Source organism: Drosophila pseudoobscura, chromosome X (assembly GCF_009870125.1).
Source record: "Drosophila pseudoobscura strain MV-25-SWS-2005 chromosome X, UCI_Dpse_MV25, whole genome shotgun sequence".
Lineage (NCBI taxonomy): Eukaryota > Metazoa > Arthropoda > Insecta > Diptera > Drosophilidae > Drosophila > Drosophila pseudoobscura.
This window is the reverse complement of record NC_046683.1, coordinates 27,306,254-27,330,419: the sequence shown is the minus strand read 5'-3', so window position 1 is coordinate 27,330,419 and position 24,166 is coordinate 27,306,254. Positions and strand designations below refer to the sequence as shown.

Here is a 24,166-nt window from a genome sequence, read left to right as displayed (position 1 = left end):
GATCATCATCTACTCCATTATTTTTCGGTATCACTCCAATAATAACATCTGTCAGTCAATAACCTGCTATTAAATATTATTGTTTACGAGTTAATTTCGCTACAAATTCAATGCTTCTGTCACCGCAAGGTATCTTTCTAATTTACGTAGTGCATCTATTAAGCTGCTATATATTCTGCCTTTGCAGTCACATTTACTGACAGCATCTTTGCCATGTTTGATGGTGTTCATCATTATTTATTGGGACGGCGTTTTGATAGTAAAGCTGTTGATTAGGAGCTGGCGAACCTTGATTCGTTTAAAATTGTATATTTTAGATGATCACGTATTGTACGGCGCGTTTTCTTCAGCCGGTTGGAGAGAATTTGTATTTCTTCCTTTAGGAAATGATTGAGCATGTCGGAAATCTTATTTTAGCAATCGATCCAATAATTTAGTTGAGTGCTGTCTGACCCTCATAATGATAATATTTTTATACCCGATACGCAAAATGAGCATAGGGGTATATTAGATTTGTGGTGAGAATGGATGTTACACTTCCAGAAGGAAGCGTTTCCCACCCCGTAAAGTATATATATTCTTTATCAGCATCAACAACCGAGTCGATAGAGCCCTGTCTGTCCGTCCGTCGTTGCAAAGTCCGTCTGTCCGTCCCTATGATCGCCTAGTGCTCAAAGACTATAAGAGCTAGAGCAACGACATTTTGTATCCAGACTTCTGTGGTACGTCACTGTTGTATTTCAAAACTCCGCCTCGCCCGCTTCTGCCCCCGCAATGTTCGAAAATCTGTGTCACAATTTTAAAGATACGAAAAACGTAAAATCGTAGAGCATAACTATATCTTCTAGACGGCGGAATCTGAACCAGATCGTATTATTATTGTTATCAGAATGAAGAAAACAATTTCATTTTCTCTCGCTCTGTCTCTCTCTAACACACACGTTTCATGGTCGGCTTTGCCTATCGCTAAAAGTGAGCGCCTAGATCTTAGAGACTATAAGAGCTATAGCAACCAAATTTGGTGTCCACACTCCTGTTAGATCTCACTATTAGATATGAATTTCTAAATTACGCACCACACCCTTCCGCTCCTACAAAGAACGAAAATCTGTGGCATCCACAATTTTGAAGACACCAGAAAATTAAAAACGCACAATCATAGAAAACGACTATATCTACCAGATTGCTGAATCTAGATCACATCGGATCACACATAGCAGAACACAAAAGACATGTTCAGACACGTTTACTGTCTCTCCCGCACGCAATCTTTGTCGCTCAATGTAGCCATATTGACAATGTATCGGGTATAAATGTAGAGTTGCGGTCGCAGCAGCAGCTCACAAACTTCCCCCTCGTTTATTTTACAGTGATTTTAGCTAATTCTTAGTGGTAGAGTTGGGTTTGGATTAGTTTTCTTTCACTGTCAATGCAGGGAATCAATTTTTCTGTAGCGACGTCTCACACATGACAAAACATTCCGTTATTCGTTGCAAAGCAACCCCGAACTCAACTATGGGAGTTATTCCTATTAAATAACTTTATTAGAACCACATTTCATTCAGTCCGTTCTATGTTCCATAAGAGTCGTCCAGAAGAAAATCAACAAGAGACAGTAAGACAAATTGACTTTTATTAAAACTAAATTTTAACAATTTGGACACTTTTTGATGGCTGTAATGGTTTATAGTTAAACTTTACCTGTTGCAGAAATACAAAATCATAATTTTTAACAGTCAAGGTTTAAACATAGCTTTTGAAAGACCCTGTAACATGATTATTTGCTCAGTGAATAATTTTGATAGGCAAGCAAACCAATTTGTGTAAAATATCGCATAAGCTTTTATCACTTTATTTGGTAAAAAGAGTTCTGTAAAACATATCAATCAAGCAAAAAAAGATGAATTTAAAAAGTAATAACCAAATTTTAGAAAGAACAGATACGACAAATATTTTCGTACCTATAAAAATGGTAATCTTTTTACACATTTCTCAACAAGTACTTAGTTGTTGATATTGTACTTGCATGTTGCCAAATGTGTACATAGGAAAAATCAAAATGTTTGTATTTTTTTAAACATGGATATTGCCCTAGTTTATGTTTTTTCTATTTAATCGGAAAACCTTTCATAAAATACTCAAAAATGACGGTACTTCGTATTGGTAATTGGTATTTTGGTAATTTTGTATGTAAACATTTAAATATTTGAAATATACACATGTTTATTTTATGTACAAAATAACATTAAAAATGTTTAAAAGTAGAACAAAAATTGGATACAACAAAAACTGTATTGAAACCATTAACTATTACAATGGTAAAGTGCATTACCTTTTTTGGATATCTTCAATTTGAGATTCAATGTAGTTTGGATTTGCCCATACATATTTCCACATGTACACATATAAGAAGGATAAGAAATTAACTTCAGTTAATGTTTATTAAAGAAAGTATATACGCCTTTATTTATATATAAAAAAACATATAAAATTAGATGTGTTGAATATTTAGTATAAAAAATAAAAGAAAAAAGTGTTACAAATAAATATATTAAATATACATATGTTAAAAGAGTAAAAACTGAATTTCACTCTAAAACTACTATACTGCTGCATTGATAACCAAAATCGTTTTTTTTTTTAAATAACGGTAGGATAGTTGATTTCCTCACCTACTAAAGATCTCACCATCAACTTTATCAGAGAGTAAAGATAAAATGGCTACAGATTCTGTTTCCTCTAAAATTTAAATTTTACTTGACAATATTGTGTTTTTTTAAATTAAAACAAATATAAGCACAATAATGCTGTCCACCTGGTGAGTTGAATTTTGGTACAGCGGTTCTTGTATTTAAAAAATCAATTCTAATGTAATTTTTGCCGAACTTTTAGTAACCTTTTTTTTACCTTTCACAGCCGTCCTGTCATAAATGTGCCACCAAAACTTCCAGATCGACCATCCTACTATGGTAGCAGCACCAACGGTCGGCAATACCGAGACGACTAAAAGGAATCGCACTTGAATTCCTCCTCCACATTGTATTATTGCTTACAAGTATTTTTACAGGTCTCAAAAATACTGAGTATGATATGTATAAACTGAGCCATTGCGTAGTTCGAAATTGTGTAAATTTATATGTATATTCAATAGTCTGAAGTATCGTATCCTCATTAAATAGGATACACTTTTTTCATGGCTTGTAAATTCTTATAAAAATAAAAGGTACTTGCTGCTAATATTTGAACCTTTTTAATATTTTAGCACTAACACAGGCCCACAGAATCATGTCCGGTAAATTGAGAGTCTGCGCCATCCAATTTTAAATATACTAAAAAAGGTAAAAATAATTTAGAACTACCGCATCTAGCAGATTTAGCATAATCTGAATCAGTTTGGATCAGTTTTATAGCTTGAAGGAACAAATGAAATTGCTACCCAATATTTTGGGCCGCTAAATCCGAATCAGACGACAAAGTTCAGTTCGTTGGTTCGTTTTTTTACCCGTTATTAAATTGTAATCAAATTTTTAAAACTTTTGATTAAAAAACGAGCGAACACAGCTAGAGCGAACGAGCGGCCCAACATATTCGGGTACATTTTTTTTCAGTTGCAGTACACATTTTGCTTCAAGGCATGGAAATCGATCTCGTTCTCGCCCTACTTATTCGTTGGATCCAATTTAAAACCATTCTTTTGAACTATAAATCTACACGTATACACCACGTACACGTATTACCACAGTCCTAAAATAATAAGACGAATGGTTTTTTCCTGAAATGATTAATCTTCAATAGGAGCTCATGCATATTATCTTGATTGATATTTATATTATTTTAAAGTATTTGTCTGGTAGGTTATGCACCGAACTGACAGGGCTAAAAACAGCCAACTTCAACTCCGTCATTCGTATTCATGTAGCGAACATGCAGGCGCAACAAAAATGGAGGGAAGCAAACAAACAAGCCGGGTAGAAAAATTCAATAATGAAGACAAAATTACTTGATGCTATTTCTTTACCGCATATATGGATTAATATAATATTGGCGGCAATTTCTCCGTTCATGGGCTATTGGTGTCACTGGGATGTTATATCCAACGCTAAATCACATTCAGTGAAAAACAAATGCGACACTCGAGTTTAAGTTTTTAAAAAGATTTATTTATTTACTTTAACTTAGCGTACAATTGTTAGTTAGCTTCCCCGACGATGACTAAGGTCGAATGTGTTAAACGGAATTAACTTGGGTGAATTCTCCGACAGTGTCGCGATTGACGTTTGTCTTGAACAGAACTGAACTGCCTACTTAGATGTAGACTATTTATATTACGATGCTCGGATTGGGATTCGGAGGCGTTGGCTTCGGCTTCGGCTTCGGTGATGCAGTACGTGACTCGATCGATGTGTGGGAAAGGCGGCTGTATGTGCCTCGATCGGTATGTGGGAAAGGCGGCTGTGTTTTTTTACATTGCCGGCTATCGGCTACAAGTGGTCCACTTCGAGCGTGGGATTGTTTATGGGATTCGAGGCTGAGGGTGTTGGATTGTTTATAGTATGTGGGTGCAGGGTAGATAAGGGTATGCGGAGCATGGACCATAGATATGTCACTCCCCCATCGTTAGATTTAAGCCTGTCCTCAGTCGATTATCCTTGGATATAGTTCAGGTGCATCTCAAATTGTGCACGCTGGGGATTCTCCGTCTTCGTCTTAAGATGTTTCTATGTGTGAGTCGGGCTTAGGCTTATTGCTTTTACTTAGATTAAACAATTTGTAACTTAATCCTATTATGATTATGACAAATAGCAGTATTGCGCTTACATGTAATACATTGTTTAATCGCGTATTTTCTATTACGATTTCTTTGGGTTGCAAATAAGACAATGGTTTAATTTTTGTTACGTTATTGTTTATGTATATGCTTTGTGCAAATTCTGGTATTGCGTTAGATATTAAGAATTTATTTAATTGAACACTGCATTTATGTATTTTTATTAATGCGTTGCCTTCTACTTTTATTTCTTGGTTTAGGCATTCTTGGTTTAATATGGTTTTTGGTAATTTCTAAGTTAACAATATATTGGGTTCTATGAAACTTATTTCAAAGTTTTGGTGTGTTTTGGTGTATGGACATTTTTTTGCTATTTGTTTGACTATTCCTAATATACATTCGTCATTTATTTTTCGTTTTTGATTCTTTCTCATATACCTCGTTTTCTAGAACGTAATAATTCTTTTGCGTTAGGTCAGTGAGAATGTTATTGTCTTCATCTGGTTATGGGTCAATATTAAGTATAGGAATATTTCTGATCTGTCGTGGGATGTTGGAAAATATTAGTATTTCGTTAGTGTCTGATTTCAACCAGGTAGATGTTTTGATATTTAATAATTTCTCTGAATCGATGTGTTTCAGGTAATCCTGCCTTAATAATTTTGGATTCAATATCCTCTATGTACTCAGTAATATGTTGAAGGTTAAATATATGAGTATTTCGAATTGCTTATTTCTATCATTATCCTTGTTTAATTTATTGCCAGAATTTACTGCTTGAAGTTTAATTCGTTAGCTTGAACACTGTGGCTAGCCAGATTGTCTATTTTCCCTTTCCCTAGATCGACTTCATCATCTTTTATCGTTCCAAATAGATATTTATAAATTGTGCCTACTGCGTTTAAAAGGCCTCTTGTTTATTTTGGCTTTTTTTATGCCGTTGAATTCACGTTGCAATTTCTCGACTAAATATTGAACTTGGATTACGTTATTAAATTGGGTTGCCTGGTCTATCTCTATATTCTTTCCGGCAGACTGTAGGACGGTGAACATTAGTAAGATTATAATCTTAATCATCAGTGCCAGTCTAGACTTCGTCAAGTAAAGACGCGCCAGCAGCTAAACAACAGCAAACGCAAATCTATCGACAAAATCCACACATAAAAACATTCAAGTGCACAAAGCAAATTCCAAACGAGGGGGAACGTTGTGAGTTGCTGCGGACACCGCAACTCTACAGTTATACCCGATACTAAGTCAGTATGGCTCTCCTCCGGCAGACGCCGCTAATATTAAACGACACGAAAAAGAGTGCGTGCGAAGAGACAGAAAATGAGTCTGAGCGTGACGTCACGCGCTGCGTAGCCACTGCAAATTGATTTGTTTCCTTTGGCTAAATTTTGAAACAAACTCGTCTCGGTCCGATATATTAGGAGTGTGGATACCAAATTTGGTTGCTCTAGCTTTTATAGTCTCTGAGATCTAGGCGCTAATGTTTTACTCTAAGCAAAGCCGCCTATGCTACGTGTGTGTTAGAGAGAGACAGGGCGAGAAAAAATGAAATTGTTTTCTTGATGCTGGCTATGATAGTAATACGATCCAGTTCAGATTCTGCAGTCTAAAAGATATGGTCATTCTCTACGATTCTGCGTTTTTTGTTTTCTCGTATCTTTAAAATTGTGGATGCCACAGATATTCGCCCTTTGGAAGGAAGTGGGCGGGGCAAGGTTAGGTTAGGTTAAAGCGGTAGCCGAGAGGGGGGGGGGATAAGAGCCTCCCGCCCCCAAGCTCACTTGGACCTATAGACAGGTCCGTTGTGTTGCCGCATGGGCATGTGCCCCTTCGCGTTGCCCGAACCGTGAGAGCATACTACTGCAGGTTAAGGGCAGTCCCATCCGGTGGCTTGGATGTATTTGGACAAGGTCCCTGGTTTGATTACGGATAGGTCCGAAATGTCCGTGAGGAAAGCGGCCCCGAGAATACGAAGACGACGATTTCCAAGGGCTGGGCAGTGGCAGAAGAAGTGGGGGACCGATTCCTCCTCCTCCTCGTCGCGACAACTCCTGCAGAAGTCGTTATGAGGGATTGACAGTCTAGAGGCGTGAGTGCCGATCTGCCAGTGTCCCGTAATGGCTCTAGTAACTGCAGAGCACTGTGCTCTGCTGAGTTTATACAGCTCTGCTGAGCGCTTCTTCGATCGATATGGCCATATCAATCTTGAGACTTTACAGGAAACGGTTTGCTGCCATCTCCTATTGGCATTTTGCTCGAACAATTCGTGCGTTAGGAGCCTGCACGTAGCCAAAGGCATCGCTACTTGCTCCCTCTCCGATAGGAGAGGAATCGTAGTACCCTGCCTGGCTAGCTCGTCGGCGGCGTCATTCCCCTCGATGTCCCTGTGGCCGGGGACCCATATAAGGAAGAGATCTAACTGCTCTGCGATCTCGTGCAGAGACCTGCGGCAGTCATTTACAGTCGCTGAGTTCGACGATATTGAGCCTAGAGCTTTGATAGCTGCTTGGCTGTCCGAGAAGACGCACACTAAGTGCGTATCTAGGAGTAGTTTGGAGACGATCGAAATGGCCTCCTTGATGGCTTCAACCTCCGCTTGGAACACACTACAGTGATCCGGGAGCCTGAAGCAATGACTGATGTTCAGCTCGCTGCAGTAGACTCCGCCTCCTACGCGGCCGTCTAGCTTTGAGCCATCAGTGTAGAAGTGGACCGCATTAGCAGGCCCTGGTTCGCCCATCTCCCAGTCCTCCCTAGATGGGATTGATACCTGGAAGGGCGTCGAGAGGTGATCACTGGGGATACAGTAATCTGTCCTCTCTGGTAATTGCGGAAGTCTCATCAGGATTCCCGAGTGCCCAACCGCGGATGCTTTCCACAGTCTGGCTTCTCTCATTCGGAGGGCGGAAAGTGGTGCCACCTTCTTTCCCATGAGATCCACAGGGAGGAGGTCCAGCACAGTATCCAGGGCTTCCCCTGGAGTAGTGCGTAGCCCGCCAGTTATGCATAGCTCTGCCATGCGTTGAACTCTGCTGAGTTTATTGAGGCCTGTCCTTTTGTCCAAGGCTGGCCACCATACCACCACTGCATAGAGCATGATTGGTCGTATGATGGCGGTGTAGAGCCACCGAACTATATAGGGGGTCATTCCCCATTTTAGTCCGATGGCTTTCCTGCAAGTATAGAGGGCCACAGTGGCCTTCTTTACTCTATCCTCTATGCTCAATTTCCAATCGAGCTTTCTATATAGGATTAGGCCAAGATACTTCGCGTTGTTGCTGAAGACTAGCGTTTCGCCACATAGTCTTGGGAGAATCAGTGCCGGTTGACGCCTAATCCGCATTTGTCTGCCCATTTCCACATTTTCGTGAGAGTACTTGTCATGCACTCACACAACGTCTGCGGAAATTTTCCGGAGAATGCTATGGCAACGTCGTCCGCGTACGCCACCACGCGGCAGCCACCCCCCTCTATCTCCCGCAGCAGTGTGTTCACTGCCACGTTCCATAGGAGGGGCGAGAGGACTCCGCCCTGCGGTGTGCCTCTGCTGACAAATCTGGTACACGTTGACGTCCCCAGTGATGCCTCAACCGTCCTGCATTGTAGCATCTGATCGATCAAGCTCACCGTCCTGGAGTCAACGCCCAGATCCGTCAGTGCACCCGTGATGGCGGTCGGAAGGATGTTGTTAAAGGCGCCTTCTATGTCGAGGAAGGCTACTAGGGTGTACTCCTTAAAATTAAGGGACGCTTCGATGATCGATGTGATCGAGTGTAGGGCCGTTTCGGTGGATCTTCCCTTCCGATAGGCATGCTGGGAGTCTGAGATCAGACTGGACGGAATGCACGCCGTTAGATGCAGCCCCAGGAGCCGCTCCATCGCCTTTAGAAGAAAAGACGATAGACTTATGGGTCTGAAATCTTTTGGGGCAGTGTGCGAGGGCTTGCCTGCCTTGGGTATGAATACGACTTTGGTCTGAAGCCAGGTGTCAGGAATGCACCCGTGGGAGAAGATTCCCTCGTAGATTATTTTGAGCCAGTTAATGGCTTTGTGTCCCGCGTGAATCAGTTGGGCAGGGAAAATGCCGTCTGGCCCCGCGGACTTGTAGGGTTTAAAACTTCTGATCGCCCAGGAAATGTTCTCCTGGCTTAGCAGTCTCAGGATGGCATTTGAAGCGACGGAAGGAGGCGCGAGGTAGTTGGGTCTGTTTTCATGCAGCCAGGGAAGTGGGTATTTAGGAGAAGATTTAGCGACTCCTCGCTGGACGTAGTCCACGACTGGTCGGTGTTCTTCAAGTAGCCCAGGGTGGGTGTTGTCTTCGAGAGAACTCTGCGCAAGCGTGAGGCTTCTGAGTTACTCTCGATTTCGCTGCAGAACTTACGCCAGGAGGCGCGTTTGGCTTTTCTAAGTTCTTTGTTGTAGGTTGACAGACTGGCTTTGTACTCGGCCCAGTTTTGCTCAACGTTTTCAGCCTTAGCTTTATTGAAGAGTCTCCGGGAGGCTTTCCGGAGTTCACCCAGTTTCGGATTCCACCATTCAGGTTTCTTCCGGCCTCTGTTCTTGCCAGAGGGGCATGCTTTGTCGAGCGCCTTATTGCAGGCGTCGGTAAAGATCTTAAGAAGACGAGTCGTGGCCTCCGTGGAGAACTCCTCCTCAGATGGGGGCTCAGGGAGAACACGACAGAGGTAGTCAGAATACCGAGTCCAGTTTGTCCGCCTGATGTTCCGGAATCGGACTGGCTTCGGCACTGAGAAGGAGAAGACAGTTTCCACGTACCTGTGGTCCGAGAAGGAGTGCTCTTCCAGGACCCTCCAGGATACAATGTTACGCTGTATCTCATGAGAGGCAAGCGTGAGGTCCAGGACCTCCTTGCGGTTTTTAATGATAAAGGTGGGATCACTACCCCGGTTTAATAAGACCATCTGTGTGGTCAGTAAGTAACTGAAAAGGTACTCACCCCTTTCGTTTGTGTCAGTGCTTCCCCACTGACAGTGATGTGCATTGGCATCACACCCCACAATTAGGCCGATGTCCTTGGCCGAGCAGTCTGCGATTAGAGCCCGGAGAGGCGCGTGTGGAGGGGGGTCTGGTTGTTCATGCCCCATGTATGCGGAGCAGATCCTCAGTGAGCGCTCCTGGCCTACGAGGCTCACTGCGGTGTGGTCTTCATTGCTGAAATTTGGGAGCAAAAATAAGTGCAACTCTCTTTTTGCAAGAATGCAGGTACGAGTTTTACCTGTGGTTTCAGCTACATATAGCTTGTAATCAGAAGTACTAAGACCGGAGACCCTGTTTCCGAGGATCCAGGGCTCCTGAATGAGTACTATGTCGGCTCCACCCTTGGCCAGGTGGAGCAGTAGAGCAGCGCATGCTGCCTTACAATGGTGGAGGTTTATCTGCAGGAGCGTCAACGACATTCCTGAGGCTCGCCTCCACCATTGTTACTTCTGGATCGCTGTCAGGGGACTCCGGCTCCTCCCCGACAATGATATGGCTGAGACCTCTGGCTAGGTCGCTCTCGTCGAACGCGTAGTCGTCCAGGATGTCGTCCGACATCAAGGACGCCGCATCCGACGCCGGGTTATCCTCCTCGTACGAGGCCCCCTCTTTCGGGATCTCCGGCAGCTCCGGGTCTGGCTCGACCTCCGCTTGCCTGCCCTTGCGATCGGACTTGTACGTGGATATGGTGACCTTCTTATAGCCATAATCCACTACACCGTCCGACTTTGCGAGGAGATCTATTGATTCCTCATTTAGGACGAGGATAATCTGGCGCCTCTGCCCTTGGATATCCTCCACCTTTGCCACCTTCCAATCGGCTGTAGGAAGGTGGGGGTTGCAGACCTGCAGTAACCTGAGGATCTTCTCAGGCTCTGCAGGCTTAGCCGAGACCCACGCTCTGGCTCTCGGGCGACTAGGGACATCTTCCCACTTCACGGCCTCCAGTTTCGCCCCTGGATAGACCTCTTTTAGGGCCGCCACCGCCTTCATGTAGAGGGCCGCAGAGCGAGCGTCTTGGCAGGCGATGGCTTTCACCTTGCCTTGATGCCACCCTGCGTCCTCACACTTTGGCGGTGGTCCGCCGCTCTCCTCAAGTTCCAGTAGGAACCGGTCTTGGAGCTCGTTCTCCACCAGGTGCCACTTATCGCGGGGGACATGGCCGTCCTCGGCGCCCCTGTCCAGGACACCGATCAGGGTCTTGCCCCTCGCCACCTCAGCGAACGACCGGTTCGTGAGGTGGGTCTTCACCCGCTTGGCTTGCTGGGCTTGACCTGGCTGATTTGCGGGGTCCTCCGCTGAGCGTTGCCGCTTGTTGGGGGCCTTGGCTGCGCCCTTTCCAGCTTTGGCTGGCTGGAACAAGGGAAGGATTGAGCAGGCCCACAGCCTCTGCTCCTTTCCTTCGGTTGACGCCTTGAAATTCGGGTCTTCGTTGGACAGGATGAAAGCCGCTCGTCTCCTGTCCTGGTACGACGGCTTTCCTCCCCGTGGTGCAGAGACGCTGCCCGCCGGGGGTCCCAAGGGTTCTTCGGTCCCGGTGCGCTTACCAGCCGCGATTACGCTCTGCTTGGCAGCCACACCGGTATCCGCTTCGCCCTTGGAGCCACCCGACTTGGAAGAACCCGATTGGCTTTTCGGGCCTCCCCTCGCTGCGGCTGCTGCCTGAAGACGGTGGACCGACTCAGTCTCCTTCCCCGTCTTCTTTGGACCCGGTTTCCCAGGCGCTGGTGCAGAGGGATTGGCTTGTCCCTCCGGTACTTTAAGAGGAGTACCGAGCTCCTTTGCGGTGTTTTTATTTTTAATATATGATTTTTTTGGCATTTTTGTTCCCACGAGTAGGCGGGAAGGGGTTGGTCACCCGAGGCATAGCCCGCTTGCCCCGGGAAGCCTGATTTAAACTGGAGGTCGGCAGGTATCCAGAGTCCGCATATTAGCGACCGGGCACCCCCCCGGCCATGCATCCCTCGGCATATAACAGTGTCACCTTGGATTGGGGTAATTTCACTGAGAGTTTTCTTCTCTCCGCCCGACTACCATTTGCCAGCATCCTAGCAGAGACATGACCGTGCTAGGACCTGTTTCCAGCCGCCCTCACGGGGAGAGTATAGTCGCACTTCCACCGGTGTGCACAGTTACGGCGGGTGACGGCTCGCTCGCAACCCTCTGTGTCCTAGGGGGGGTGTGAGACGCAGACCGCACCGGGTATTACTAACCGGAGCGGCTGCGCCTCAGTTCCGAGTTCACAGTTGTGCGAGCCGACCCGTCATCCGTTTGTCCCCCTGTAGCACCCGATGGCTGACGGCCTGGGCGGGGCAAAGTTTTGAAATATTTTTGTAGCAGTGACATATCACAGAAGTCTGGATCCAAAACATCGTTGCTCTAGCTCTTATAGTCTTTGAGCATTAGGCGCTGAAGGGGACGGACAGACGGACGGACGGACAAACGGTCAGACAGACATGGCTCAATCGACTCGGCTATTGATGCTGATCAAGAATATATATACTTTATGGGGTCGGAAACGATTCCTTCTGGACGTTACACACATCCACTTTTACCACAAATCTAATATACCCCAATACTCATTTTGAGTATCGGGTATAAAAAGCCAATAACAAACACACCAAGTGAACAGTTACAAATCTAAGTGAAGCGGACAGAAGCCCAAGCTCGAGCGCAACGTCGCGACCACCAGACCCAAAATTGCTCACACAGAGGGACAAAACAGCTTTCTCAGAACAAAAATACATATCAATAAACAGAAAAGATAACAAATCTTTCGAAAACACCTCCCCTTTTATAATAAAAAAAAAGTCATAGACTACCAGTGTTGCGGTGAAGAAAACTCGGTTAAAAAAATCAGAGACGCATCACTACTAGTCAAAACAAAATGAAACAGCCCAGGCTACTAGACTTATGAAAATCACCAAATTCCACGATTTCGAAGTAATAGCAACCGCACACAAAACTCTAAACTTCTCCAAAGGGGTAATCTAATCCAACGACTTGCGGAAAATTGATATAGACGAAATCAAAAAAGAACTCAAACCTCAAAAAGTCATTGACACAACCAAAATACTCAAACAGAAAGACAACGTACTCCATGAAACCGTCCATGACTCATCATCGTCACATGCGACACACCAACTCTACCTCAACATTTAATGGTCGGTTACGAACAAGTGAAGTACGTCCTCAAACGCCTCGCCCCCTTAAATGCCACATAATACGGCCACCCTTCGAAATGCTGCAGATCCCCAAAGATCTGTACTAACTGCTCAGAAGTACACCCTGCCAAAGTTTTGCAGCAACTGCAAATTCAACACCGACATTCAGAATAACAATTGCCCAGAGTTCCTCAAACAAAAAGAAATCACAATAATCAAAACAATCGAAAAAGTAGATTTCACTACCGCAAAGAAAATTTACCCCCAACGGAACTCCCATCAATTCACACCATACGCTGAAGTAGCCCGTCATTAACAACCAAAACCTCATAACATTGAAACACAATCACACAAAATAAGACCAATTAAAGACTACCGCTAAAAATACCAAACACCAAAATACCAAATGCCAAAACTATCTAAGATTATGACCGTAAACTCAGAAGCCAGACTAAGGGAAAAGATAAACTTAACCTGGTTACCAAACAACTCAAAGACAAAGATAAAACTGAAAAAAATAAGACAAAATAAGAAATAAAAATAAGAAATAAAAAGTAATGCATTAGCAAACCAAATTTACAGCGAAGACGATCTTTAAATATCAGCCCAAACTAGTAATTATCACTAAGCCCTAGCACTAAGAAAAAACGAGGGGGAATGTTGTGAGTTGCTGCGGACACCGCAACTCTACAGTTATACCCGATACTAAGTCAGTATGGCTCTCCTACGGCAGACGCCGCTAATATTAAGCGACACCACAAAGAGTGCGTGCGAGAGCCAGTGCAAATTGATTTGTTCCTTTCTATAAAAATGATCCGATCTGATCCAGATTCAGCAATCTGATAGATATTGTCATTATCTATGATTCTGCGTTTTTAGTTTTATGGTATCTTTAAAAATGTGGATGCCACAGATTTTCGTTCTTTGTGGGGGCGGAGGTGGGCGGGGCGAAGTTTTGAAATATTTTTGTAGCAGTGACATATCACAGAAGTCTGGATCCGAAACATCGTTGCTCTAGCTCTTATAGTCTTTGAGCACTAGGCGCTGAAGGGGACGGACAGACGGACGGACGGACAGACGGGCAGACGGGCAGATGGACAGACAGACGGGCAGACGGATAGACAGACATGGCTCAATCGACTCGGCTATTGATGCTAATCAAGAATATATATACTTTATGGGGTCGGAAACGATTCCTTCTGGACGTTACACACATCCACTTTTACCACAAATCTAATATACCCCAATACTCATTTTGAGTATCGGGTATAAAAACACTACTCCCACTAACATATATTGCTCAAAATAATCCAATGGAACATCCACTAATACAAGAATAATTATATAGAACTACAATCACTCATGAAATCCCACAACCCTCAAATTATTGAATTACAGGAAACCCACATAACGAACCCCATCTCACTCCCAATCCCAATTAACTTTAGAATATACTGCAACAACAACCCCACAAATGTTTCGGTGGCACAGCTCTCCTCATTCACAACTGCCATACCCAAATTCAACTCAACTCAGACTTTGACGCAGTAGGCGTCACCATAAGGTCCAAATCAAATCTCAATATCATATCCGCCTACATCTGCCCTAACAAATCCTTCAACATCCGTAACCTCCAAAACGTTCTCACCCCGGCAAGCGACCACACCATTGTCCTTCAACAGCTGGCACCCTTACTGGGACTCACCTAAGGCCAACTGCAGAGGAAAAACAATAGTCTCATTCCTAGACCGCTCGAACTTCATCCTTCTAAATGATAATACTCCTACCCACTTCTCAACACACAATACATTTACCCACATCGATCTCTCACTTGCAACATCCAGAATTGGTCCAGAGATCTTCTGGGAAGCTTCTCTTCAGGAAGCATATAGCCCGCTTCATCGCCACAACTCAATCAAATAACAACGTCAATAGAGAAGCCGTCCAAATAAAAAAAATACTTATCCAAAGTGCCCACCTCTCTATCCCACAAAACCCCACCTTCTCTCTCACCCGCACTGTTCTCTGGTGGAAAAAACACCTCACAGTCATCTCGCTGGATTTCACCAAAGCCTTCGACAGAATTCGTATTCACACTGTAATAAACCAACTAAAAAAATGGAAAGTAGGGCCACGAATTCCCCAAGGCTGCCCTATTTCCGTTATCCTTTTCCTCATAGCTTACAACTTACTCACCAATATCATCTCCCTCCACAAACAAATCAAATTTTGCGCGTACGCCGACGACTTCCACCTACTCATCAATCACAACAAACAAAAAAGTCTCACAACTAAAATCCAAACAATATTTAACCAAATAGACGACTGGTGCAATCACTCAGGCTCAATCCTCTCTAAGGAAAAATCCCAGCTCCTTCTTTATATATGCCGCAAACACAACTGCAAACCCAAGATACTCACCGGTGGCACAACCATCCAAGCTACCGACACACTCGGAATCCTAGGGCTCACAATCAACACCAATTACAATTGGATCATTCACATCAACAAACTCAAAATTGAACTTGCAAAGCCACTAGGCATTATCAAACACCTTTCTTCATTTAAATATAACTGCCACACCTCATCATTAGTGCACATCATAAAATCCATAATCATTTCCAAAATAGATTTCTGCCTTCCCATATATGGATTTGCTCCCAAATCCCAACTTAACCACCTAAAAACCATCCTAAATACAGCAATAAGCAATAAGAGCCGCCCTTGGAGCATTCCGTACCACCCCCATGAATAATATGCTAGCTGAAACCAACATCTTCACCATTGAAAGCAAACGAGACTACCTAACCGGGAAAATCTCCAAAAACCTCATCCATGGTAAATCCACCCCCCTAAATACCGTTACCAAAACCCACAAAAGAAGACACCGACTTCTCAGCACGGTAGACAGAGTCATGCAAGTGTCCCAAAAACACCTCATCCCTTTTTCCCCAATCAGAACCTCCACATCCAAAAAAGTCTTCCACCAACTTTTCCACTCTATCAAATCAGCTCTTCCCAAACACAACTTCCTATACACAGACGGCTCCAAAGCCGGGGGCATTACCAGCTACTGTATAACAAACGAGTCAGCAGAAATAAAAACTGGATTGCTGCCAGCATACTCATCTGTAGTCTCCAGCGAAATAATTGCAATACACGAAGTCATCTTAATAACCCGAAATAAACGTGGAAAATATGCTATCTGCACCGATTCCCTCTCCTCTATCACCTCAATTAGGAACCCCAACAATCACTCCTACTACGCCTCCTCGATCAGAAACTTATTATCCACCCACTTCCCTAAGATCCTAATAATCTGGATACCCAGTCACATAGGCATAAAAGGCAACGAATTTGCGGACTCTACGGCCAAGATGAACGCCAAGTTTCCCCTCATTTACACCCCAAACCACAACTCTTCCGACATTGCACACTTCCTAAAAAAATACTTCAATCCAAACAAACTGACCTCCTCACAAACACCTCTACATGGTACCAACAAAATAACAGCCTCACTACCAATAACACCCCACGCAAAAACAATATCCTTAATAGAAAGCACCAGGTCATATTTAATAGACTGAGACTGGGCCACACCAAGCTGACCAACGCCCACTACATTGACAAAACATTGCCCAGCACATGTTCATTGTGCCACAACGCTTACATAGACTTACGACACACACTATACACCTGTCCCTCACTCTCACCAGGAAAGGTGAGGTCCCTATCATTTAATAACAACGACCCCATGCAACTTATCGCAAACCCCACCAACTCAAATTCCAAAATTATCCTCAAATTCCTACAAACCGCAAATATCCTTCACAATATATAACCGAACATACTGTAAATAAATACCCATCCCAACATCTTTGTAAATATGTATAAAAGCTGACCCAATTACCCTAGAGCTTAAGGCCTCAGTAGCTATAGCTCCAACTCCTCTTAATATTTAGTTTTAATAATCTTAATCATGTTGTAGCTCCAGATTCCCAGTACTCTCTTCGGGTAGTCTGCAATTATCATATTTACTTTTATTAGATTTTTTTTTTCTTTTGAATTTCGTTGTATAGTGGGTGATTTTCCTCCCTCTATTTTTCTCTTCAAAGTGCTTTCCGTCTACTTGCCGAATTTCTCCTGTTCTTTTGAACGGATTGGTTGATTTGTTTTAACTAGGGGTGCAGTCTTGTAGCGTGTGTCTACCTCAAAGTCGATTCTATCGTTATTCAAATAATTGATCTTCCTAACTTTATTCAGTTGGGTGTTATAATTTGTTAGTCCGGCGTACAGGAAGATATCAGCTGGGGATCTTTTTGTAGTATTATGAACCGTTTTATGGTTATAAGTGTATAGAATTAGCTCGAATTTTGTGTTTCTGTTCTCTATGTTATCCTCGCTTGAAATAATTCTTAATTTTTCATTGATCGTTTTACTGGTAGTGATTTTGATTTTCACATTTTCCGCATTCAACCATTCTTGCAATGCTGCGCACGTAAAGGCTGAATCTTTGTCGGCTTTAATGCCCCGTGGCTTGCCCATTTCGTTGAAGACTTTTATGATAGCTCTCTTTGTTTCTAACCAGTCAGGACTCTTAACTTTTACAAGGGTAGCGAATTTAGAATATACATCGATGCCTGATAGGATGGTTATTTCTAGAAGTACTTGGGTTGTGATTGTTAGAATCATTACAACTATAACGAGGGTAATAAGTTCCAACATTCCTACGATTGTTAATTACGTTCCTTGGGTGTTCGTGATTCTTGTTATCAGTTACGAAATTTTCGTAGATTTCTAACTCATGAGCTAATTTTTCTAGATTATGTCATCTTCATCTTCTATTGTATGTCTGGTGGCATTTGCCAGAGCGTTTTTAAAGATTATCTTATTTTCTGGGCTAGTCTCCAGATTTAATTTACTTATTATAACATTTGACTTAATTTCTAATTCTTCTACAAACTTTCGAATACTCCCATTGAATTTGGTGTCGTGTAGTTGTTGTAGCAGCGTCTCGTATGGAGTGTGATTATTGAATGTGCTGATTAATGCTGCCTTTAGATCGGTCCAGGTGTTGGGTTGAAGGCTTTGTGACAAAATTTGTGCTCGTCCGCACAGTTGACCCTCAGTGGCTCCGTACATGATGCTCTGTTGTCGTATGTCTTCTGTTGGGAACAATTCAGAGATGTACTCGATCCTCGTACTCGCTTTGGCAAAATGATTGAGCGCTGTATCCTTCGAAGGGTACTGGAGTCGTTGCTGGTCAAAAAAGCTATGTTAAACTACAAATGTGGGTTCAGGCTTAAGCACGGAACACCCGAACAACTGCACAGGGTAGTGGAACACATACTAGACGGCTTTCAATACAAGCAGTACACTGTGGCTGCATACCTGGATATTTCGCAGGCTTTTGATCGGGTGTGGCCCGAGGGACTGCTCGCCGAGATCAAATTTATGCTCAACCCTCAGCTGTATGAAGATATCAAAAGCTTTTTGAAGAGGAGGACCTTCCACGTAGTTCAGGATGGTGCACCTTCTTTGACCAAGACCATCAAGGCAAGAGTACCGCAAGGCAGCGTGCTTGGGCCGACACTGTACTGCTTATTCACCCACGACATGCCAAATCCCTCTACGGTCCGAATGCAACTAGGGCAGACCCTCAAGGTAGCAGCATTTGCTGGCGACACAGCAGTATTCTCGGGGGCTAGCTGTGTCTATAATGCCACAGAAAATCTACAGCAGTATCTCAAGCTGTTTGAAAACTGGGCCTGCCGATGGAAAATCTCCATAAACCCTGATAACCTAGCCCTAGGTTAGGTTAGGTTCAGGCGGTAGCCTGGGGGAGTGATGAAACCCTCCCAAGCTCACTTGGACCTGTAGAAGGTCCGTTGTGGTGCCGCATGGGCGTGTGCCCCTTCCCAGTGCCTAAAAACCGTGGAGAAACAGGCTGTTGCAAATTAAGGGCAGTCCCATCCGGAGGCTTGGATGAATCTGGACAAGGTCCCCGGTTTGATTTCGGCCAGGTCCGAGATGTCTGTGAGGAAAGCAGCCCCGAGAAAACGAAGACGACGATTTCCAAGGGCCGGGCAGTGGCAGAAGAAGTGGGGGACCGATTCCTCCTCTTCCTCGTCGTGACAACTCCTGCAGAAGTCGTTATGAGGGATTGACAGTCTAGAGGCATGAGTGCCAATCTGCCAGTGTCCCGTAATGGCTCGAGTAACTGCAGAGCACTGTGCTCTGCTGAGCCTATACAGCTCGGCTGAGCGCTTCTTCGATCGATATGGCCATATCAATCTTGAGATTTTACAGGAAACTGTTTGCTGCCATCTCCTATTGGCATTTTGCTCGAACAATTCGTGCGTGAGGAGCCTCCACGTAGCCAGAGGCATCGCTACCTGCTCCCTCTCCATAAGGAGAGGAATTGTAGTACCCTGCCTTGCTAGCTCGTCGGCGGCGTCGTTCCCCTTGATGTCCCTGTGGCCTGGGACCCATATAAGGAAGAGGTCTAACTGATCTGCGATCTCGTGCAGAGACCTGCGGCAGTCATTTACAGTCGCTGAGTTCGACGATATTGAGCCTAGAGCTTTAATAGCTGCTTGGCTGTCCGAGAAAACGCACACTAAGTGCGTGTCTAGAAGTAGTTTGGAGACGATGGAAATGGCCTCCTTGATGGCTACAACCTCCGCTTGGAACACACTGCAGTGGTCCGGGAGCCTGAAGCAATGACTGATGTTCAGCTCGCTGCAGTAGACTCCGCCTCCCACGCGGCCGTCTAACTTTGAGCCATCAGTGTAGAAGTGAACCGCATTTGCGGGTCCTGGTTCGCCCATCTCCCAGTCCTCCCTAAGTGGGATTGATACCTGGAAAGGCGTCGAGAGGTGATCACTAGGGACACAATAATCTGTCCTCTCTGGTAATTGCGGGTGTCTCGTCAGGATTCCCGAGTGCCCAACCGCGGACGCTTTCCACAGTCTGGCTTCTCTCATTCTGAGTGCGGAAAGTGTTGCCACTTTCTTTCCCATGAGATCTATGGGGAGGAGGTCCAGCACAGTATCCAGGGCTTCCCCTGGACTAGTGCGTAGCCCGCCAGTTATGCATAGCTCTGCCATGCGTTGAACTCTGCTGAGTTTGTTGAGGCATGTCCTTTTGTCTAAGGCTGGCCACCATACTACCGCTCCATAGAGCATGATCGGTCGTATGATGGTGGTGTAAAGCCACCGAACTATATAGGGGGTCATTCCCCATCTTAGTCCGATGGCTTTCCTGCAAGTATAGAGGGCTACTGTGGCCTTCTTTACTCTATCCTCTATGCTCAATTTTCAATCGAGCTTTCTATCGAGGATTATACCAAGATACTTGGCGTTGTTGCTGAAGATTAGCGCTTCCCCACATAGTCTTGGGGGAATCAGTGCCGGAACTTTGTACTTCCTAGTGAAGAGCACCAGTTCCGTTTTAGACGGGTTGACGCCTAGACCGCAATTGTCTGCCCATTTTGACATCTTCATGAGAGTGCTTGTCAGGCACTCACACAGCGTCTGCGGGAATTTACCCGAGAATGCTATAGCAACATCGTCCACATACGCCACCACGCGTCAGCCACCCCCCTCTATCTCCCGCAGCAGTTCGTTCACTGCCACGTTCCATAGGAGGGGCGAGAGGACTCCGCCCTGCGGGATGCCTCTACTGACAAATCTGGTGGACGTTGACGTCCCCAGTGATGCCTCAACCGTCCTGCATTGTAGCATCTGATCGATCAGGCTCACCGTCCGGGAGTCAACCCCCAGGTCCGTCAGTGCACCCGTGATGGCGATCTGGAGGATGTTATTAAAGGCGCCTTCTATGTCGAGGAAGGCTACCAGGGTGTACTCCTTACAGTTGACCGACGCTTCTATGATTGATGTGATCGTGTGTAGGGCCGTTTCGGTGCATCTTCCTTTCCGATAGGCATGCTGGGAGTCTGAGAATAGACTAGGCGGAATATTTACCGTGAGATGCATCCCTAAAAGCCGTTCCATCGTCTTCAGAAGGAAGGACGATAGACTTATGGGTCTGAAATCTTTGGGAGCAGTGTGCAAGGGGTTGCCTGCCTTGGGGATGAAGACGACTTTGGTATGAAGCCAGGTTTCCGGGATATATCCATGGGAGAAGATTCGCTCGTATATCCTTTTGAGCCAATTAGTGGCTTTTTGTCCAGCGTGAATCAGTTGGGCAGGGATGATGCCATCTGTTCCCGCGGATTTGTATGGTTTGAAGCTTTTTATTGCCCAGGAAATGTTCTCCTGGCTTAGCAGGTTCATGATAACACTTGAGACAACGGAGGGAGCCGCGATGTAGTGTGGTCTGTTTTCATCGCAGCCGGGAAAGTGGGTGTTAAGGAGAAGATTAAGCGACTCATTGCTGGACGTTGTCCTTGATTGGTCGGCGTTCTTCAGGTAGCCCAGAGTGGGTGTAGTCTTCGAGAGAACTCTGCGCAAGCGCGAAGCTTCTGAGTTGTTCTCGATTTCACTGCAGAACTTACGCCAGGAGGCGCGTAGGTTGACAGACTGGCCTTGCATTCGGCCCAGTTTTGCTCAACGTTTTCAGCCTTAGCTTTATTCAAGAGTCTCCGGGAGGCTTTCCGAAGTTCCCTCAGTTTCGGATTCCACCATTCAGGTTTCTTCCGGCCTCTGCTCTTGCTAGAGGGGCAGGATTTATCGAGCGCCTCATTGCAGGCGTCGGTAAATAGTTTAACAAGATGAGTCGTGGCTTCCCTGGAGATCTCCTCCTCAGGTGGAGTCTCAGGGAGAACACGACAGAGGTGGTCTGAGTACCGAGCCCAGTTTGTCCGCCTAAGGTTCCGAAATTGAGCTGGTCTCGGTAGTGAGAAAGAGAATACGGTTTCCACGTACCTGTGGTCCGAGAAGGAGTGCTCTTCCAGGACCCTCCAGGATACGATGTTCCCGTGTAACTCATGAGAGGCAAGTGTGAGTTCCAGGACCTCCTTGCGGTTTTTAATAATGAAGGTGGGATCACTCCCCATATTTAAAAGGACCATCTGAGTGGTCAGTAAATAGTTGAAAAGGTACTCACCCCTTTCGTTGGTGTCAGTGCTTCCCCACTGGCAGTGGTGTGCATTGGCGTCGCACCCTACGATTAGGCCGGTGTCCTTAGCCTCGCAGTCTGTGATTAGCGCCCTGAGCGCCTGTGGAGGGGGGTCTGGTTGGTCGTGACCCATGTAGACCCATGTGGAGCAGATTCTCAGTGAGCAGCCCTGGCCTTCGAGGCTCACTGCTGTTTGGTCTTCATTGCTGAAATTTGGGAGCAAAAATAAGTGCAAAACTCTTTTTGCAAGGATGCAGGTGCGAGTTTTACCTGCGGAGTCAGCTACGTATAGCTTATAGTCAGGAGTCCTCAGACCAGAGACCCTGTTTCCGAGGATCCAGGGCTCCTGAATGAGGACTATGTCGGCTCCACCCTTGGCTAGGTGGAGCAGGAGAGCAGCACATGCTGCCTTACAATGGTGGAGGTTTATCTGCAGGAGTATCAGTGACATTCCTGAGGTTCACGTCCACCATTGTCCTGTCGTTGTCGCTCTCCGAAGAGTCCAACTCCTCCGCGACCCCGATGTGCTTGAGATCCCTAGTGAGATCGCTCACGTCTGACACGTAACCATCTAGGATGTCATCCGACACCACTGATGCCACGTCTGACACCGCAGGCTTGATCTCCATACTAGGGATCTCCGGGGGCTCCAGGTCTGGCTCGACCGTCGGTTGCATGCCTTTGGAGTCGGACTTGTACGGTACTACGACTACCTTCTTGTAGCCGTAGTCCACAGCGCCCTCCGTGTCGTGGAGAAGTCTGACCGACTCCTCGTTCAGGACGAGGATGATTTGGCGCCTCTGCCCGTTGCTCTCCTCTACCTTGGCAACCTTCCAATCGGCTGTGGGAAGGTGGGGGTTGCAGACCTGCAGAATCCGGAGAATCTTATCCGGCTCTGCAGGCTTCGCCGAGACCCACGCTCTGGCCCTCGGCTTGCTGGGGATGTCCTCCCACTTCACGACCTCCAGCTGGGCTCCTGGGTAGACCTCCTTGAGCGACGCTACCGCCTTCGCGTAGAGGGCCGCCTAGCGAGCATCTTGGCAGGCGATGGCCCCGGCGTCCTCACACTTGGGCGGTGGTCCTCCATTCTCCTCCAACTCCTGGAGGAAACGGTCTTGGACCTCGTTTTCCACGAGGTGCCACTTGTCCCTAGGGATCTGCCCGTCTTTAGATCCCCTGTCTCGGACTCCAATCAGGGTTTTTCCCCTCGCCACCTCGGCAAACGAGCGGTTGCTCAGTGTCTTCGTCCTCTTGGCCTGTTGGACTTGTGTGGCGGTGTCCTCCGCCGAGCGTTGCCGCTTGCTTGGGGCCTGGGCTGTGGCCTTGCCAGCTTTGGCTGGCTGGTAGTCGGGCAGGACTGTCTTGGCCCATCGCCGCGATTCGATTCCCTGGGCAGACGCCAGGAACACCGGGTCGTCGTTGCCCAGGATGAAGGCCGCACGTCTTTTGTCCTGGAACTTGGGCCTATCTTTCGAGGCAGAGGCGCCGCCTGCCGGGGTTGTCAAGGGGTTCCCGGTCCCAAGGGGACCGCCGATATCGCGATATCGCGATATCGCTCTGCATGGTCGCCCCCCCGGTAACCGGGTCGCATCCCTCGGCATATGACAGTGTCACCTTGGATTGGGGTTATTTCACTGAGAGTTTTCTTCTCTCCGCCCGACTACAATTAGCCAGCATCCTGGCAGAGATCCATATTTGTAATCTCAGAAGCCAGCTTAATGTATTGGTGGGGCGTTTACGAGAACCAAATACCGGCGTAGGCTGGTCAGAATACACCCAGTCGAACTGCCAAACAGGATGATCTAAGAAGACCTCTACTTTAGAAACCTGGAGAAATAATTGAACCAAATACAATAAAAATTCACTTAATAGCAGAGCTCGCAAGTCACTCGCAAATAACGGTCCGCACATTTTTGTCTCTTCACTTGTGTTATCTGTTTCGTATTTTCGGTTGATATATTCGTAGTTCGCTCGTGACATTCTAATTTTGAGCGAAGAGATCTGGGAATCTGCTGGGGATCTGCTCACTGGGAAAACACTGGAGGGGGGACAGAGCGAGCTCAAAAAAAAAAATCCTCTTTCTCTTTTCAGAGCCTATCCCTCGAGTTCTTACGCATCTCTGCAGCTGCAATGCTACCAATTC

At 45.8% G+C, this 24,166-nt stretch overlaps 1 protein-coding gene across 5 annotated transcripts in view; it reads left to right on the top strand.

The window, feature by feature from the left end:
* shi (dynamin-1 shibire) overlaps positions 1–3,190 on the top strand; it is a 103,720-nt gene extending 100,530 nt beyond the window's left edge. For 4 of the 5 annotated variants that reach the window (XM_033383337.1, XM_033383332.1, XM_033383324.1 and 1 more), the window contains one exon: positions 2,917–3,190. In XM_033383337.1, the coding sequence (XP_033239228.1) occupies positions 2,917–2,973 (57 nt within the window). In that variant the 3' untranslated portion in view covers positions 2,974–3,190. Of the gene's footprint in view, positions 1–2,654; positions 2,819–2,916 lie in introns of all 5 variants that reach the window. The other variant, XR_004470116.1, reaches the window with a different exon arrangement.
* Positions 3,191–24,166: the final 20,976 nt, after the last annotated feature.